This window comes from Elephantulus edwardii, unplaced genomic scaffold (genome assembly GCF_000299155.1).
Source record: "Elephantulus edwardii isolate Elephantulus edwardi_28Jun2011 unplaced genomic scaffold, EleEdw1.0 scaffold00212, whole genome shotgun sequence".
Classification (NCBI taxonomy): domain Eukaryota; kingdom Metazoa; phylum Chordata; class Mammalia; order Macroscelidea; family Macroscelididae; genus Elephantulus; species Elephantulus edwardii.
In genome coordinates, this window is record NW_006399962.1 from 2,545,326 (window position 1) to 2,562,590 (window position 17,265).

At 59.7% G+C, this 17,265-nt stretch overlaps 1 protein-coding gene across 1 annotated transcript in view; it reads right to left on the bottom strand.

Annotated features, from left to right (window-relative positions):
• The window catches only part of LRP1 (low density lipoprotein receptor-related protein 1), an 84,977-nt gene that overhangs the window by 5,922 nt on the left and 61,790 nt on the right, over positions 1-17,265 (bottom strand). The window contains exons 43-75 of the mRNA XM_006897601.1: positions 16,182-16,386; positions 15,680-15,872; positions 14,416-14,541; positions 14,082-14,210; positions 13,690-13,809; positions 13,366-13,479; positions 12,917-13,066; positions 12,714-12,836; positions 12,299-12,415; positions 11,975-12,103; positions 11,577-11,699; positions 11,342-11,482; positions 11,058-11,248; positions 9,947-10,130; positions 9,779-9,864; positions 9,462-9,581; positions 8,840-9,027; positions 8,528-8,733; positions 8,022-8,210; positions 7,273-7,421; positions 6,797-6,890; positions 6,537-6,653; positions 6,225-6,344; positions 5,034-5,156; positions 4,739-4,864; positions 3,969-4,085; positions 3,208-3,314; positions 2,975-3,107; positions 2,152-2,271; positions 1,737-1,859; positions 1,280-1,420; positions 1,039-1,173; positions 841-960 (exon numbers count right to left, since the gene is read on the bottom strand). Of these exons, the coding sequence (XP_006897663.1) occupies positions 841-960; positions 1,039-1,173; positions 1,280-1,420; positions 1,737-1,859; positions 2,152-2,271; positions 2,975-3,107; positions 3,208-3,314; positions 3,969-4,085; positions 4,739-4,864; positions 5,034-5,156; positions 6,225-6,344; positions 6,537-6,653; positions 6,797-6,890; positions 7,273-7,421; positions 8,022-8,210; positions 8,528-8,733; positions 8,840-9,027; positions 9,462-9,581; positions 9,779-9,864; positions 9,947-10,130; positions 11,058-11,248; positions 11,342-11,482; positions 11,577-11,699; positions 11,975-12,103; positions 12,299-12,415; positions 12,714-12,836; positions 12,917-13,066; positions 13,366-13,479; positions 13,690-13,809; positions 14,082-14,210; positions 14,416-14,541; positions 15,680-15,872; positions 16,182-16,386 (4,559 nt within the window). The remainder of the gene's footprint in view (positions 1-840; positions 961-1,038; positions 1,174-1,279; positions 1,421-1,736; positions 1,860-2,151; positions 2,272-2,974; positions 3,108-3,207; positions 3,315-3,968; positions 4,086-4,738; positions 4,865-5,033; positions 5,157-6,224; positions 6,345-6,536; positions 6,654-6,796; positions 6,891-7,272; positions 7,422-8,021; positions 8,211-8,527; positions 8,734-8,839; positions 9,028-9,461; positions 9,582-9,778; positions 9,865-9,946; positions 10,131-11,057; positions 11,249-11,341; positions 11,483-11,576; positions 11,700-11,974; positions 12,104-12,298; positions 12,416-12,713; positions 12,837-12,916; positions 13,067-13,365; positions 13,480-13,689; positions 13,810-14,081; positions 14,211-14,415; positions 14,542-15,679; positions 15,873-16,181; positions 16,387-17,265) is intronic.

Sequence of the window (17,265 nt, forward strand, 5' to 3'; positions counted from 1 at the left end):
GGGCTAGAGGTCAGATGGCAGTGTACTCAGAGCCTGGAGGGGCAAGGGGCTAGAGGTCAGATGGCAGTGAGAGGAAGCTGGAGCCGGGGGCTGGGGGTGGGGCTCCTGGGACAATTCTCAGCTCAGCCCCCTTCACATCCTCTCTCTTAGCAGAAGGGTTAATTCCAGCCAGAAGCCTATACTCATCCCAGGCTACAGGGCTCGAGCTCCCCTCCTCCTCACTGCCCTTGAGCTAACCTAGTGTGACCTGCTATTCCAGACAGCTGTCCCTGTTCCTCCAGTCCCAGACACTTCTGCTTTCTCATGGCTCTGCCCAGGACCAGTGAGCTCACAGGTGCACCGTGTGTGGGGGGATGGCCGTGCACAAGCGTATACGCTCTCGGGTACGCGTGGCTGGGTTATCTAACTGCACACAGGTGTGCATATACACATGTGGGCATACCTGGAACCTGTGTGGATGGGCATTTGTGTGCACATGTACCCGTCAAGTGTGTGTCAAAGCACATGGAGACTACACTGTTGAGATATGTGATTATGCATACATGTGCTGAGGTGTCTGTGGGCACTTATGCGCTGGGAGCAGCGGGTACTGAATGAATAAGGGCTCTTCTCTTCCCCCTGAACTTCTTCAGGGTCAGCCAGCCCCAAGACCATTCCCTTGGCCCCTCACATGGCACCAGCAGTGCCAATGGACAAGTGGACAGGAATCTCTTAATTGGGGGCTGAGAGTTCCAGGTGTGAGCAGGGGTGTGCTAGGGAAAACATTCCGTCCAGGTGCGGCCATTCACTTCCCACGTGCCGCCCAGCAGCACCCCTGCCGGTCCCTCCTGGCTGCCGTACCCTCAGCCTTGCAGGTGTTGTGTGTCTTCATGAAATTGCGGGCGCAGCTGCACAGGTGACCGCCCTTGGTGTTGTTGCAGAGCTGTGAGCAGGTGCCGAAGCGCAGGCACTCGTTGATGTCTGCAAGTTACAGAGAAGGGTCACGGGCAGCTCAAGGCCAGGTCTCCCTTCCGGCCCCTCGTGCCCCCACCCTCCTACCCTGGCATCCTGGATGGCCTGGCACGGTGTGGAAGCCTGGACGGCAGGCACAGTACGCAGCCTTCTCAGTGCGCACACAGCGTGCCTCATCCCCACAGAGGCTGGCGTTGGCGGCACAGCTGGTCAGTTTGGGGTCTGTGGGGAAAAGACAGTGAGTCTCGTTCTCCTAACCTGCATCAGGCCCAGGCTCGGGTCACCAGCCCTCTCCATGCTCCCCGACAACCAGCACGCCTGGCTTTACCGATACTGCAACCCTCTTCATCCGAGCCGTCCCCGCAGTCATCAAACATGTTGCAGCGCAGTGAGGAGGAGAGGCAGCGCTGGTTCCGGCACAGGAACTCCTTCTTGTCTTTGCAGTGAGGGGTCTGGGCTGTGGGGGGCTCTGGGGAGGGTGGGGTTTCAGATCATGGGCATTTACCCACCTCGAACTGTCTTCCCACAGGGATCCCCAAACGCTCAGTCACAGATACTGTTGGGTCTCAAGCCTGGCTGTTAAGTTTGCAGGGGGTGCTGGCTACAGTGCTCATTCTCAGCACCCCACTCCCAAGGCCACATCATCAGGAGCTTCTCTCACCCAAAGGGCTCCCAGGCTCTCAGCATGGGAGTTCCACCCACTGACACAACTCCTTCTGAGCCAGGCCCTGCTCAGCACCCCCATTACAGACCCTCCAGGGGCCCCCTCACTGGCCCCTGCTCACCACAGTCCTCCTCATCTGTCCCATCCCCACAGTTGTCCGTGCCATCACACTGGCGCCCAATCCACAGACAGACACGGTCATTCTTGCAACGGAAGGGTCGGTTAGGAGGGCACAGGAACCGAGCTGCAGGTGGGAGACAGAGCCACAATCAATGAAGGGGTAGCAGCAGGGCGCTGGGGAGCCCAGAACCTCACCCCACCAGAAGCCACACCCTTTCAGAAAGGCCCGCCCTCGCAAGGCCATCCCAATATAACCCTGCCCCGCAATAAGTCCATCCCACTATAACCTATGCCCCACGACAGAGCCCCGCCCCAAGAAGCTCCTCCCACTGGAAGCCCCACGGAGCCACCCCCCACAGGAAGCCCCACTCTCACCCGCCCTGTCCTTACCGGGAGCCTGACCCCCCGGGTCTCACCACATTCCTCTGGGTTCTCATCAGAATTGTCCCCACAGTCATCTTCGCCATCACACTTCCAGGCCAATGGTTTGCACAGAGTGTTGTTGCATTGGAACTCATCCAAGGGGCAGGTCCGCACTGGGGTGAGGGAGAGCAGAGGCAGAGGGGTGAGTGGAGCAGGCTATCTGAGGCAGGTTCTCGTGCAAACCTCTCCCTCTAGGTGGAGACTGGTGGCCCAGCAGGATCACTGGCAAGCAGTGGAACAGCAGGACTAGACCCAAGTGTTTCGGGGAGAAGCGGACACTTTTGGGGGGGGAAGAACGAATGAGTAGAGGGTTAGAGGGTTTCCTCACTGGTGACCAGCAGGGCCCTGAGTCTTGGTAGCTCACAGATGGGCACAGAGGAGGGCTGTCTGCCTTGCTCCAAGCTCAGCCTCTCACTGGACTCCACACTCTGCTCCAGGCTGTTCAGCAGAGAGAGGTCCGCTCTCACCTCCCTGGAAGGCTGGAGGGGGTCTCACTGCCCCAGGAGAGGAGAGAAGGCAGGAGCTCTGCTGCTCAGGGCAACCTTGTGGGAACTGGCAGGGCCTGGGCTGGACACAGACCCCCAAACTGCTTGTGCTGGACTGAACCCTGATGGGCACCCTGGAATAGGTACCCTCCTAGAGAGACATCATCAGCGGCCTTGTGGCTTGCTCACGGTCATACCCAGTGTGGACGGCATTACTAAGACACAGCTGACACAGTATGTGTGGAACAAATAATTAGCAGCAAAGAATGAGTGAATGGTGGTTTATTTGATGGGGGAATGTGAGAAAGCCAAGCTGGAGGGGCTCGCTCACCGCCAGTGCCACAGGCTTCCTCATCACTGCCATCCATGCAATCCGCGTCCGCGTCGCAGCGCCAGCGCAGGGGAATGCAGTGACCGCTTTTGCACTGGAACTGGTCCATGTCGCAGCGGGGGCTGCAGTCTTTCTATGGGTACAGAAGCAGACAGCTGGTCAGATGCGAGCCCCCCCGAATCCTATTCTCTCTACCAAGATTCCCTGGCCTTCCATCTGGTCTTCCTGCCCACCTCGTCGGAGCCATCTGCACAGTCATGATCCCCGTCACATTTCCAGCGTCCAGCGATGCAGCGGCCGTTGGCGCAAGAGAATTCACTCTCGGAGCAGGGACGCGGGGCTGTGGAGGAAAGGGGAGAGAAGGTCCCAGGAGGGTGGGCATAGTGATCAGCTCTTAGGGCATCTCAGCCCAGGGACAATCCCAATCCAGTCCCCCTGGACCACAGGGAGGGGCCTCATGACCACAATGCCAATCCTGGCCAGAGCCAACTGGACACCCTCACAGAACAGCCAGGCACAGTGCTCCCACACTCATTCCTCTGGGGACAGACACAGAAAGAGGGCACGTCCCTGTCCTTGCTCCTGGGATAGACTCTATGTGGGGAGGGAGAGGAGGGGACAAGACCACTGAGACGAGCACCAGGGTTTGAGGAGAGGCCAGCAGAGGATGATGGGTAGAGGCACAGCACGGGGATGGGTGGGCTCCAGGCAGAGGCAAGGTGTGGTGGTAACGGGGGCACATCAGAGACACCTACCTCTGCAACCCCGAGAGGACAGTGTGAAAATGGAGAGAAACATGAGATGAGGTGAAATGGCACAAACTCAAATACACAACATGGAGTGGGGGTGAGGAGGGAGGGGCCTGACCCCCTGCCCAGGGAGGCAGCACCTGCCCCTGGTGCAGCCTGGTGGTGGGGAGGGAGGGTGCTGAGGAGGGAGGAGCCCGAGGTCTGCAGGGGAGAGGTGCCCGGCCCGGCGGGCTAAGGGGACATACTGCAGCTCTCCTCGTCGGAGTTGTCCCCACAGTCATTGTCATAGTCACACTGCCAGCGGCCAGGCACACAGCGGTTATTCTTGCAGCGGAACTGGTACGGCTCACAGGTGCGCTCATCTAGGGGGCAGGATGTGGGCAAGAGTGAGATGTAAGGGGCAGGATGGGGGCAGAGTGGGGCAGCATGGGGGCAGAGAGTGGGGCAGGATGGGGGCAGAGAGTGGGACAGGATGGGGGCAGAGTGGGGCAGGATGGGGGCAGAGAGTGCAGCAGGACGGGCCCACAGTGGGGCAGGATAGGGCACACAGTGGGGCAGTCAGGGGCAGGATGAGGTAGAAAGCAGGGCAGTCGGGGCAGAGAGTGGGAACGATCAGGGGCAGATAGGCATGAGGAGGATGGTGAGGATGAGCTGTGTGAGGCTGGCATTCTAGTTCAAGAACAGTCAGCAATGGAAAGCCCAGACGGTGTTCTGAGGTGTGGAGTCCACAGAAGATTACAGGGAGGAGGGACATGAGGGGTCTGGGGAGCTATGAGGAGGCATTAACGGATCCCAGGGAGGCAGGTGGAGAAGATTCTCCACAAGACAGCTGACGAGGTTTAAGAAACAGTCAGACCAGAGGTGGTGGGCATGGAAGGACATGGGAAAGATCTCTCTGTGCGAGTCCATGGTGGGCCCAGGAAGCCCACTGCCAGGGCTATCCTGAGAGCCAGAGACCTCTCCTGCCCTCGGGGGTGTCATCCCTCCCCCAAGCCAAATGCCGGGCTCTGCTCACCACACTCTTCCTTGGGCTCATCTGAGCCGTCCCCACAGTCGTCTTCCCCATCACACTTCCAGCGCGCAGGGATACACCGGCCTGAGTCCTTGCAGCGGAATTCGTCCACTCCGCAGGTCATCTGGGCTGCAAGGAGTGGGCATGGTATGAGGCACGAGACTTTCTGGAGTAGCCATGAATAGAGGGGTCACGCGTGGGGAAGGTGGCTTCCCAGATGCAGAGGGGAAGGTAGGAACAACTGGCATTGTGGGCGGCCTGGACCCTTGTGTCCTGGGGTAGGGCCCCAGCAACTCACTGCAATTGGCGGGCTCATCACTGCCATCCACACAGTCGTTGTCCCTGTCACAGACCCAGACGCGGGGGATGCAGCGCTTGGTGATGGAGCACTGGAACTGGTTGGGAGCACAGGTCACCTCGGCTGTGGGGGAGGAGAGGATGTGGACTCTGCTGTGACCCCTCCCACTGCAGCTCAAGGCCAGCCTTTTCCCTCCGTTGAGCCTGGGTCCCCATTTCCCTGGCCATTTCTGGGAAGAAGGAACAGTTTCTTCCTGCCCACCCATCGCTATCTTCTCACTATCATTTAGGCGTTTTGGTTTCTGGATTTGCACATCTCTACACCAAAGCTTGATGACTATATAAGTAAGGCAGTTTATACCCAACATAATTTATGTCGCCCATCTAACACCACTGTAGTAGAGGGGTGGGAGACTTCTACATCACTCATGTCTGCCCACACGCCCCGCCCAGACTCCCAGCTCTGACCCCAACCCCAGCCCCAAGTGCTGACCCCAAGCTCTGAATCCAGCCCCAGTCTCTAGCCTGGCCCTTGGCCCAGGTGCCAAGTGCCAACTCCCAGCTGCAGCCTGCAGCTCAGGCCCCAAGCTCCAACAACTCCCAGCTGCGAGCCCCAGCTCTGACCCCCAGCCACAGACCCCAGCCCCAGCCTAGGCCTCAAGTGCTGACCCCAAGCCCCGACCTGGGCCCCAGCCCAGGCCTCAAGTACTGACCCTAAGCTTTGGTCCCAGTCCCAGACCAAGCCCTAAGCGCTGACTCCCAGCCCAGGTCCCAAGCACCAAACCCCAGCCCCGACCCCAGCCAGTCCAGGCCCCAAGTGCCGACACCCAACCCAGGCCTCAAGTACTGACCCCCAGCTTTGGCACTGGCTCCAGCCCAGGACCCAAGTGCTGACCCCCAGCCTCAGCCCTTAGCTGCAGACCCCCAGGCCTGGACCAGCCCTAGCCCCCAGCCTCTGACACCCAGCCCCGGCCTCCAGCTGCCAACCATAAGCACCGACCCCCAGCCCCAATCCCAGCCCCAGGTGTTGACCCCCAGCACCAGCCCCTGACCCGAGGCCTGGCCCCACCCCCAGACCTGGCCTCCAGCCAGCCGCTGACCCTCAGTGCCAACCCCCAGCCCCGACCCCAGGTGTTGAACCCCAGGCGTTGACCCCCAGCGCCAGTCCCTGCCCCCAGGCCTGGGCACTCACGGCAGTCACGCTCATCCTCCCCATCCCCACAGTTGTCCTGCCCGTTGCAGCGGAAGATGCCAGGAATGCAGCGGTTGGTGTTGGTGCACTTGAACTGGCTGGGCAAGCAGACGTGGATGTCTGTGGGGCGCAGGGAGGACAGGGTGAGTGATGGTGGCCAGACAGGGAGGGAGGGCCAGGCTCAGCGCTTTGAGCATCCATTGGGGAGGCCCATCTAGATAGCCTGGCTGCTGCTGACAGGAGCTTCCTTTGCCCTGGGTGTGAGAGGAAACCCCCAAATCCTGGGGCCCAGAGCGAGGGGGAGCCCTTTACCGCAGTTAGCCTCATCGCTGTTGTCCTGGCAGTCGTTGTCCCCGTCACAGATGAAGGCGGGGTTTGTGCAGATGCCCGTGGAGCACTGGAACTGTCCTGGGCGGCACTTGAACTCAGCTGCAAGAGGGGGGCTGGGCGTCAGACGAGCCCAGCAGACACAGCCAGGCTTCTGTCCTGAGCGCCACAGCTGCAGCCCCCGGGGTGAGGCCGCCCAGACACAGCCTGCAGGGTCCCTCGTGCCCCCTGCCCTGGGCACTCACGGCAATCCGGGGGCTCGTCTGAGTGGTCCCCACAGTCGTCCTCAGTGTCACACTTCCACCAGAAGGGGATGCACTTGTCGTTCTTGCACACAAACTGGAGGGCAGGTGGGGGCGAGAGGGGTTGGTGGGGGTCCGGGGAACTCAGAAGGTATTCTTTTGAGGGGCTGGGATGTCTCAGAGAGGTGGTAGGGGCTGAGTGTTTTGGGTGGCGGTTGAGCTGGATGAGGGCTGGGGGATGATAGGCATGTTGGGGTAAAGGCTGGGGATGTTGTGGAGGAAAGGGCAGGGTCAGGGTGTGGGGGTGTCTGTGTGAGGGGACAGGTATAAAAGTATTGCTGTGGGGAGACAAGAGGTAGGCAAGAAATGTGGGGGTGTTAGTGTGGAGAACAGGTGCTGGGCTCCGAGGAGGAAGTGGGGTACTGGTGTGGGCAGCAGGGGAGGGCCACTGGTGGGGGATGGAGAAAGAGAGCCCTCACCTGGCTGGCTGTGCAGTTGGACACACAGGTGCGCCCATCGCCACCCAGGTAGAAGTTGGTGGGGCAGGCACATTTGTGGCCGCCCCCGGGGGACAGCAGGCACAGGTTGCTGCAGCCACCATTGTTGACTTTGCAGGGGTGATTGGGCACTACCAGAGGAAAAGTGGTTGAAGGGCAGACAGAAGGGCCAGCTATGGACCACTGCTCACTGAGCTGCTGGCCTCTGGCCACAAGATAGAGGCAGACACACCTGATTTTCCAAGGGGTTGCCACATCCACCATGCTGGACAGAGCTAGGGGAGTCTGAATCCTGCCTCCTTCATGAGTTTGGACCCACAAGATTCCCTCCAGATCACAGGATCAGGGCCAGGCAGGCCTGAGAAGCCCAGCACCAGGCTACTGTGTGTCCTCCCTCTGCCTGCCTGCCTGCCTTCCAGGTCCTGCCTTGGTGGGCCGTATCCAGAGCCACCTTCTCCTGACTCCGGGGTTTTAAGGTCCCACCACTCTTGGTCCCAGGGTCTGACTCAGGCTGGGCTGCAGCTTCCCAGAGCTGAGCTGTCCCCCGTCTCCTCCCCTTCTAAGTCTGCCAGCATCTGGGAGGTGAGCTCAGTTCACGTTAAGGAAGGAACAGGATGGGAACCCTGGCCAAGCTGAGGGTGTCCTGACCGCTGGGGTTGGCTCCTCTTCTCACTCCAGGGGCCCTCTGTACCATCCCGCCCTCCTGCTGCCCCTGCCCCCGGCCCACCTACCATCCGGCTGGCGCAGGGCATGGAAGACGTGGAGGTCCATGGGCCGGTGCAGGGTGCTGATGAGGAGCGTCTTGTTGGCGCCCGTGGTCTTGTGGGCGCGGTTAATGGACTTGGTCTCCCAGTCGGTCCAGTAGACGTAGTCCTCAAACAGGGTCAGGGCAAAGATGTGGGGGATGTCCTGGCTCAGCACTGTGGGTGGTGGGGAGTCCACGTGGCCGGTCAGTGCTGACAGCCTGCCAGGGGCCCACTTGCCCATAACAACCTTATGAGGGGGTGTGATTCCCAGTCCCAGATGGGGAGGTGTCTCCCCACGCTTGCAGAGCTGGTATTCAAACCCAGGACAGTTATAGCTGTGGCTTTCCACCAGGAAGTGAGGAGGGCTGGAGTCCCTCAAGTCTTATACCCCACTTGTCCTCAGAGCCCCACCATCCAGGACGACAGATGGGGAGAGCATGTCCCCTGCACCTCCAGAACCCACCTCCTGGCAATCTCACAGACACACTCACCGACATGGCGATTAGAGCCATCCAGGCTGGCAAACTCAATGTAGTCCTCACGTGCGTCAGCCCAGTAGATGCGCTCGGTGACATAGTCCAGTGTCAGGCCATTGGGCCATGTGATCTTGGTGTCTACGATGACACTACGGCCAGACCCATCCATACCGATACGGCCAATCAGGGAGTGGTCACCCCAGTCCGTCCAGTACAGGTACCTGGAACGTGGGTGGACAGTGAGCCCCAAGAGACCCTGCCTCCAGTCCACCTGGGTGGACGATGGGCTGCTTTTGGGGACTCCGTTAACCCCTCTTGCCCACATACCCATTCTGCACGTCCACCACCAGAGCCCTGGGCTCACGGAGGCCAGAGCTGACCAACACCGTCCGGTAAGCCCCATTGAGCTTGGATACTTCAATGGTGTCCCGGCCTTTGTCACACCAGTAGAGGTTGCCACCCACCCAGTCCACAGCCAGCCCGTCAGGGTTGCTGAGACCTGTTCGGTGCAGCACCTAGAGGCAGGGACAGGGGCGTCAGTCCTGGGAGACCAGTGTAGGACAGAGTGTCCCAGGCTTGTCCATAAAATGAAACCAGGCTTATTGTCCCAGCATTGCTGGAAGGACAACAATGGGTATAAACTGCCCAGCCCAGGTCCCACAGTAAGTAGGTGCTCGAAAAAGCCCCCAGTCCCTGACAGAGCACCTCCGAGCCCACTGTGGCTGGAAGTGTGGGTCTAAGGGAGGTCAGACTTAAGGGAGAGCTTCCTGATGACTAGGAAGATGGAGACAAGTGCCGAGTCTTTATTCTCTGAGCTTTGAGAAGGGGCAGAAGCTAGAACAAGCAGACTCACACGGTGACTCGGTGGGGCAGGGGAAAAGGAAGTAGAGACGACCTGACAATAGTGACTGGGGCGAGGTGCTGGACTCTGAACACCCCCATCTGTCACCTGCACGTTGCTCCCGTTAAGGTGCATCCTGCGGATCATGCTGCCCTGAGTGGTCACATCTGTCCAGTAAATCATCTGTTCTCGGTAGTCAAAGTCCAAGGCGACAGCGTTGTTGAGGCCCTGGATTCGGGAGTGGGATGAGTGGGAGGTGCTGGATGTGGCACCAAGGGACCTGTGTGCCTCCGGGGAGGAAGCTGGAGAACTCAACAGGGTGTATTGCTGATGGTCCCAGTGAGAATGGGGAAGTCAGCTCGGGGAGAAGACCTCTGGTCTCCTGGGGGCGACAGGCTAAGGGTGAGGAGGGCCTGGCTGTGTACCTGCTTGAGCAGCGTGTAGTTGGAACCATCCAGGTTGAGCTTGCGTAGGTAGTACCGGTTGGCAAAGATCAAAAACGGCTCCTCGTCTGGAGACAGAGCACCCTGGGCTCAGCGCCTGGCCGGTCCGCGTCCTGCCCTCCCCACTCCCTCAGGTGCCCGCCATCGTACCAGTTACGGCTTTGCAGCTGTTGGGGTGGCCACCTCGGGGGGCATAGCCCTCCACACACAGACACTTGTAGCTGCCGTGGGTGTTGATACAGCGCTGGCTGCAGGGAAAGGTAGTGCTGCACTCGTCCACGTCGGCACACGTCCGGCCGTCGTCCTTCAGCCGGAAGCCAGGGCGGCAGCGACACTGTGGGCACAGAGCCAGCGCTGGGGCGGAGCAGGGGTCTGGGTGGTGGGGTGCACCGCTTCCCAGAAGTCATGGGGCTCACACCTTGCTGAGGTCAGAGGCCCTTTTGGGACTCCAACACCCCTCATTTCAGGTGGCTGGCTCTCAGGGGAGAAGCTCAGCCGTGCTGGGAGTGAGGGGGAGCCCTGGTTGAAGGGAGGTCACACATAAGGGGGACTTCCTGATAACCAGGGAGACCTGGAGGTCGACGGAGGGTGAGATAAGAAGGAACTGCCTTTTCTGCATTCTCTGGGCTCAGAGGAGAGGAGCCAGCTCAAAACAACCCACCCAGGAGACTGGCTCTCACTCCTGAAACCACTCTTGGAAATCATCAACAACCTCACATCTCTCCAACCAGACCGGGCAGCTCGGGGTTCATTCCACGTGGCTCAGCGCTGATCATGCTTTCCTTCTTCAAGAACCTTCCTCACTCAGCTAGTCCTCACCCACTTCGGTGGCAGGTCCTCTGCTGATCCTCCCATTGCTCTGAGCTCTTACTCTCAGTGACCCCCAGGGCCAGATCCTGGACCTCCTCTCTGTCACACTCCCTCCTTAGAAACAACATCCAGGCTCACACATTTGGCCCTTAATAGTAATGCCTAGACTCCCACCTGCAGTCTGGACCTCTCCCTGGAACTCCAGAACGTATGCGTGGTGCCTGCTTGACATCTGCTCTCAGCTTTCTCTCACACCCCTCATCCCTTCTGATGGCAATTCCCACTGGCTCTACCTTCTAAACAGACGCAGTATCCAACCAAGAACACTGCCTGAACACAGCGTACATGCTGTGAATGAACAGGAGCTACAGGAATGGCCGAATGTGTGAATGAATGACGAGGGAATGGAGACGAGTGTTTGTGCCAGGCCTGGGGCCGTGGAGGTGCACACCTTGAAGCCAATCTTGAGGTCTTCGCAGTCCTGGCTGCAGCCACTGAGCTTGCGGCTGAGACACTCGTTGACGTGGCAGCCTCGCTCGTCTGAGCCATCGCCACAGTCGTCCTGCCCGTTGCAAAGCAGCGCCTCAGCCACGCAGCGCCCGCTGCTGCACAGGAACTGGGACGAGGCATTGCACTTGTGCTCTGGAGGGACGGGGCAGTGGGTCAGCAGGCCGTGGGCAGTCAGGGACGGGGAGGAAGGCACGAGGGCAGGCCGAGGAGCATGGGGGGGCTCACCTGAGCTTGTGCAGTGTGGGTTCTTGGGGGCCTCGTCGCTCTGGTCATGGCAGTCGTTCTCACCATCACACTCCCACTGGCGGGAGCTGAGACAGCGCCCGTTGGCACAGCGGAACTCGTTGGGGCTGCAAGTTGGGTACTCTGGGGGAGAAGGGAGCGTGTGAACTGGGTACCCTGGGCACAGTGCAGGCCCCGTGTGGGCAGGCTCTGCCTCAGAGGCAGCCAGGGGGCTCACCACACTCGGGGGACTCATCAGAGCCATCTGCACAGTCACGGTCATGGTCGCACACAAAGTGCTTGGGGATGCACTGGCGGTTCTGGCACATGAACTCCCGGCCGTCGCAGGTGCTGTTGTACACTGTGGGTAGAGTGGGCATGGCCCTCAGCCTGGTCCAGGGACCTGTCCTCCAACCACTGTCCCCCCAGCCCTCAGGGATGTGCTGGCCGCCCCACACCTGGCAGAATGGAGGGAGCGCTGATGGGAATCCTGACACCTGGCTTGTCGATGTGGCTCTGCCAGCAGCTGACTGTAACCCTCCCTAATCCCTAATGGCACTTCCTCGCCTTCAATCTCATTTTCCCCCTGTGGCCATTTGCTGTCCGCTCTCACGCCTCACGGCCCCTGCCACTCACAGCAGCCAGCTGCAACACTCTCGTCAGCTCCATCAGCACAGTCCTTGTCCCCGTCACAGAGCCAGCGCTCAGGGACACACACGTGGGTGCCAGGGCAGGAGAAGGATGCGGGGCCGCATGTCTTGCCTTCTGTTGGGGGGAGAGGAGCCACTGAGAGACTCAGGAGCAGGTTCCCACTGCCCACCACCCGCTACCCCACTGGCGGCTGGGATGATGGACGGCTGCCCTGCGTGCAGTGCCCTGTGCTGGAGGGCGTGTGTGTGCAGCTGTGTGAGGTGCCTCCCTCCCCGGAGCAGCCCTCCGTCTGGTCTCAGCCCGACTCACCGCAGTGCGCTGCCTCGTCTGAGCCGTCCCCACAGTCATCGCTGCCATCACAAAGCCACTGTTTGGAGATGCAGCGATGGTTCTGGCACTCAAACTGAGCTTCTGAGCAGAACTTGTCTGGGGCAACCAGAAAGCACAGTTAGACAGAGTGAAGGTGGTGGTGGATACTCTGCTGGGCAGCTGATGCCAGGGAAGGACACCACAGTACTCCTCTTTTGGGGGGCTCAGTAAAAGCTAAATGGTCCCCTTTTCCTGAGCTCAAGTTCTGAAGTGTATGGGGTATGGGGTCCTCTTCTCCAAAGAGGATGCCAAGAGTGGGGCCTGAACAGAGTCCCTGGATTCTGGGGAAGCCCTCTGCTCCCGCTGCAGGGTCCTCCGGCTCTCCGGGGAAGGCAGGGTGCAGGTGTCCACTCACTGCAGTGGGTCTCGTCCTCGCCGTGCTCACAGTCATCCTCCTTGTCACATGTCCAGCTCATAGGGATGCAGCGTCCACTGGGGCAGGCGAAGTAGTTCAGGGGGCACCTGGGGCGCTTTATACCTGGGGAGGGGTATGAAGGTAAGAGGACATTCCCACCCCTGGGGTCGGCCTCCCACTGCACACCTGCCCCTCGGCCAGACCTGGGCAGTCACGCTCGTCGCTGTAGTCACCACAGTCGTTGGCACCATCGCACACCCAGCTCGGGGCGTAGCAGAGGGAGGTCCGCTCACAGGGCTGGAAGAGCACACCCTTCACCCCCAGGCGGAAGTAGCTGCTGCAGTCGGTGGCACCTGGGGGAGAGTCGGGTAAGGGCTGATAGCTGGCTCCCCAAAACCTCACCCCCTCAGAGTCCACACAGAAGCTCTGTTCCAGACAAAAGTGCCTCCAGAAAGCTGTCCACAGTGGGGGGCGGTGGAGCACACCACATCCTCCCTGGTTCCCAGGGGAGCTCAGGCCAGTGACAGGGTGCTGTGGGGCCAGAGGGAGGCAGGATAACAAGGGCAGAAGCCGAGGGACCCAAGGTTTGGAGGGTCAAGGGAGCAAGCTGGGTGGCAGGAACAGGAGGGTCGGGGAGGCGAGCTTCACTCACTGCAGTTCATCTCATCAGACGCGTCCTCACAGTCCACAAACTGGTTGCAGCGACTTGAGTTCCCGATGCAGGTCCCATCTCGGCAGCGGAACTCGCCCAAACTACAGGCTGTCTCTAGAACAGCACCCGCCAGAGCCGTCAGTCTCTCCGTGGGCCCAGGAGGGACCAAAGCACCTGCTCAGGGCCTGTCCTAAAGGTGCCCTCTGGGGTCTGGGGACAAGACCTCAGCAAGTGTGGGGTAGGCAAGAGGCTCAGGTATGGGCACTTCAGCTCAAATGAGGGGTCCAAGGCCCAGGGAATTGCGTGCAAGCGGCGTCCACTCACTATTGCAAGGGATCTCGTCGGAACCGTCCCCGCAGTCATCCGCCCCGTTGCACCACAGCATGTTGGACACACAGCGCCCATTGTTGCACTGTCGGAAAGTCTTCTTGCATCGGCGCGAGTCTGCGTGCAGGGCAGGTCACCCATCAGCACGGGCTGTGGGGAAGGGGGTGCCTCTGACAGCACAGCATGCAGGCGCTCCTTGACAAGGCTGTGACAGTCCCCACTATGGGCCGGGCAGGGGCTAACGGGGTTCTGCCCTTCCGCCTTGCAGTCTGGCTTCCTCTCAGTCCCATGCTCCGCTTTGTGGGGACTAAGGCTGGTGACTTGGGGATTCGGGCATGAGGAGAAGGGCCACAGCCTTGGGGTGCCAGGGGCTGGAGCGGGCTCCTTACTGCAGTAGGAGGGCTTCTCATCGGACTTGTCCTTGCAGTGGGAGACGCCGTCACAGGTCAGGCTGAAGTTGATGCACTCCCCATTGGCGCACTCAAACTCGTCTTGTGCTCGGCATGAGGAATTCACGGCTGGGGGCAAAGAACGTTGTGAACCAGGGTGCGGGTGCAGGTGCAGGTGCGGGTGGGCCCCGGCACCTGCCCTCCCCCGCCCCATCAGGAACTGACACCCTGTGTCTCCATAGTTAGAGGCTGTGCGTGGAGGAGGGCGCTGGGCTGAGCTGTGGGAATCTGAGAAGAGGGGCCCCAGTCCCAGCGTTCCCGTGAGCCCCCTCACCCCGGCAGGTAAGGTCCTCCTGCAGGATGCGGCCTGCTCGGCAGGAGCAGTTGACGTGGCCTTGGTGGGTGAGCAGACACAGGTCATGGCAGCCTCCGTTGTTGATGCGGCATGGGGACAGTTCACCTAGGCAGGGGTGGGTGACAGTTGGGCTGAGGACAGCTGGCCACTGTGCTAGTGTGTGCCCCCACCCTCACAGCGCCACTGGGCTTCCTGGCAAAGTGGTGCAGGGGGCGGCTCTGGCAGGAGCCCTGGAAAGGGGGTGGCAAGCTGGAGAAGGCTGAGGGTGTGTGGCAGGGCAGGCTGCTATCGGGGGTGCCTGGGGTGAGGAATGTTCTAGGTGGGTCTGTGGTTGTGGATGTGTGTACATCGGGGTGGTGGGGCTGGTAAGGAGCTCTGGTAGTACTAAAGGATGTTGCACTGCTAATCAAGAGGTTGGCAGTTTGAACCCACCAGCTGCTCCTTAGGAGGATGGGCCTGGACGGTCCTAGGAAGAGGTGGGGCGGGGGGGGGGGTTGCTGTGAGTCTCGAGACGTGCTTCAGGGAGGTTCTAGCCTGAGTCCTGACATTCTGAGTGCAGTGGGGAGTCCCAGGGTGAGTATGGGGTGTTTATGAGACCCCTGTCTGAGCCGCTGTTAGCCCAGTTGGGGCTGGCAGATCTGTGCACATGCCTGAGGGCAGGTGGGGGCAGAGCCTGGACATGGGCATGAGTAGGATGTGGGGTGATGGGTTCAGGTGGGGATGACCAGGGCACGTGGCTGGGTGCTCAAGGGTGTGACCTTGGGAGATTTTCTGTGAGTGTGACAGGTGTGCGGTCTGGAGACTTTGGAAATCTGAAGTAGTTGGGATGACAGATGATAGATTTACCATCAAGCTGCCCACCAACTCAGGGAGAGCCTGTGCCCAATGGAATCTGATTTCTGTGATCCCCAAGGCTTTCACTGGCTGATTTTCAGAACTAGACTCCTAGGTCCTTCTTCCTACTCTATGTCAGCGATGACATGTAATCATCATCATAACAACACACACTCCCACTGACAAGGGGGTAGAGGTACTACATGAAGCACGTGAGGTCTAAGAACTCTGCCGCTGAAGCACTCCTGTTCCCTACAGGACAGGTAGGGGTCTTGGATTCTCCTGTGGGGGAAGGTATGTGGAGGTATGTCTGCACACAGAAGCCCCGGGGAGTGGGACCCAGGGCTCCTTGTGTGCACAGGCAGGCGGGTGGGCAGGGCCAAAGGCCAGTAGAAGTGGCACCACTCACAGCTGTTGGTGTCGTTGGCCACGGCGATGATGCCCATGGGCTGCTGGGGGATGTCCACGCGCAGCAGCTTCATGTCGCTGCCCACGTACTTGTTGGCCCGCTGCACTGCCCGCCGCACCCAGTCAGTCCAGAAGATGTGTTCCCCGTACACGGCCAGCCCAAATGGGTGGACGGGTTCTGACTTGAGGATCACCTGTGGGCAGAGCATTATCACCAGCACTGGGGCAGCGTGAGCTTTCACCCCAACACTGCTCCAGAGATGAGGGGGCCTGGCCCTGACTCAGTCCCTGAAAGAGTCACGGAAAAAGAACATTCGGACCTCTAGCCAGTATCCTCATTTAAGGAATAAGGAAACCAAGCCCATGCAGGTTGGGGGTTGCCCCAGGCCACATGGTTAAGAGGCTTCATCCTCTCCCCGTTCTTCCCACAATTCCATGCTTCCTCCTTCGCTGCCAGTCCTCCCTGACCCCAGCCTCCTGCCCACCCACCCTTGAAGACTTACATAGCGGTGGGAGCCGTCGTACTCGCAGCGCTCAATCTTGTCCAGGGTGGCGTCAGAGAAGTAGAGTTTCTCGGCCCGGTGGTCGATGGCCAGGCCATTGGGTGTGCGGATGTCCTTCTCAATGAGTGTTAGGACATTGGCCCCCGAGAGGGCCGCCCGCATGATGCTGGGGTGCTGCTCATTCCAGTTGGTCCAGAACATCAGACTGGGAATAAGAAGGGGAAAGAAACCCAGTGTGAAGGTCAGAGGGTCCGCCATGATCACCAGGAACTAGCATGGAGGTGAGCTAGACCCCAGAGCCACAAGCGATCTTGAAGTCCAAAGAACACAGTCCAGCTGTCCAAGAAGGGCTGGGCGACCATGCAGACAGTTCACATGCTGTGCAGGTGAGTGTGTATGTGTGCGGGGACCTCAGTGAGTGTGAAACAACCATCTCACTGCTGAGACAGTGCAACCAGGTGAGGCCTTCAGCCCGGCTTCCCCACTCACAGCAGTAATCTCAGGCAAGTTATTAAAACCTCCCTGGGCCTCAGTTTCCTCCTCTATCAATGGAAAACAATCCCAGCTGCCAGAGTTGTTGCTAGGTGCTGTCGAGTCGAGTCCAGCCTAGCGACCCTGTGAACCACGGATCTGAGCCCTGGCCTAGCCTCATCGTCTCTGACTCTCTGAGCCCACTGCGCCAGTCACCATGTCAATTCATCTGCCTGAGGGTCTTCCTCTCTTTCACTGACCTTCCACTTTTCCAACCATGACATCCCTCTCCAAGGAATAACCTCTCCTAGCAACAAGTCCAAAGTATGTGAGACGAGGCTTTATCATCTTTGCCTCCAAGGAGCACTCTGGCCGCACCTCCTCCAAGGTATATCTGTTTGCTCTTTTGGCAGTCCGTGGGATACTCAGTAGCCCGAACATCTGTCATATACCTGCCACAGAGTGGCTAAGAAATAAAACCAGTTACTATCCATCATCCATCTTATTAACAGATGGTAAGCGCCCTGTCTTTTCTAGGATTTTATTTTAAACTCTCCTCTGCTCCCTGCAGCTAACCTGGCTTGAATTTGCGCTCACCTAGAATGAACCTCTT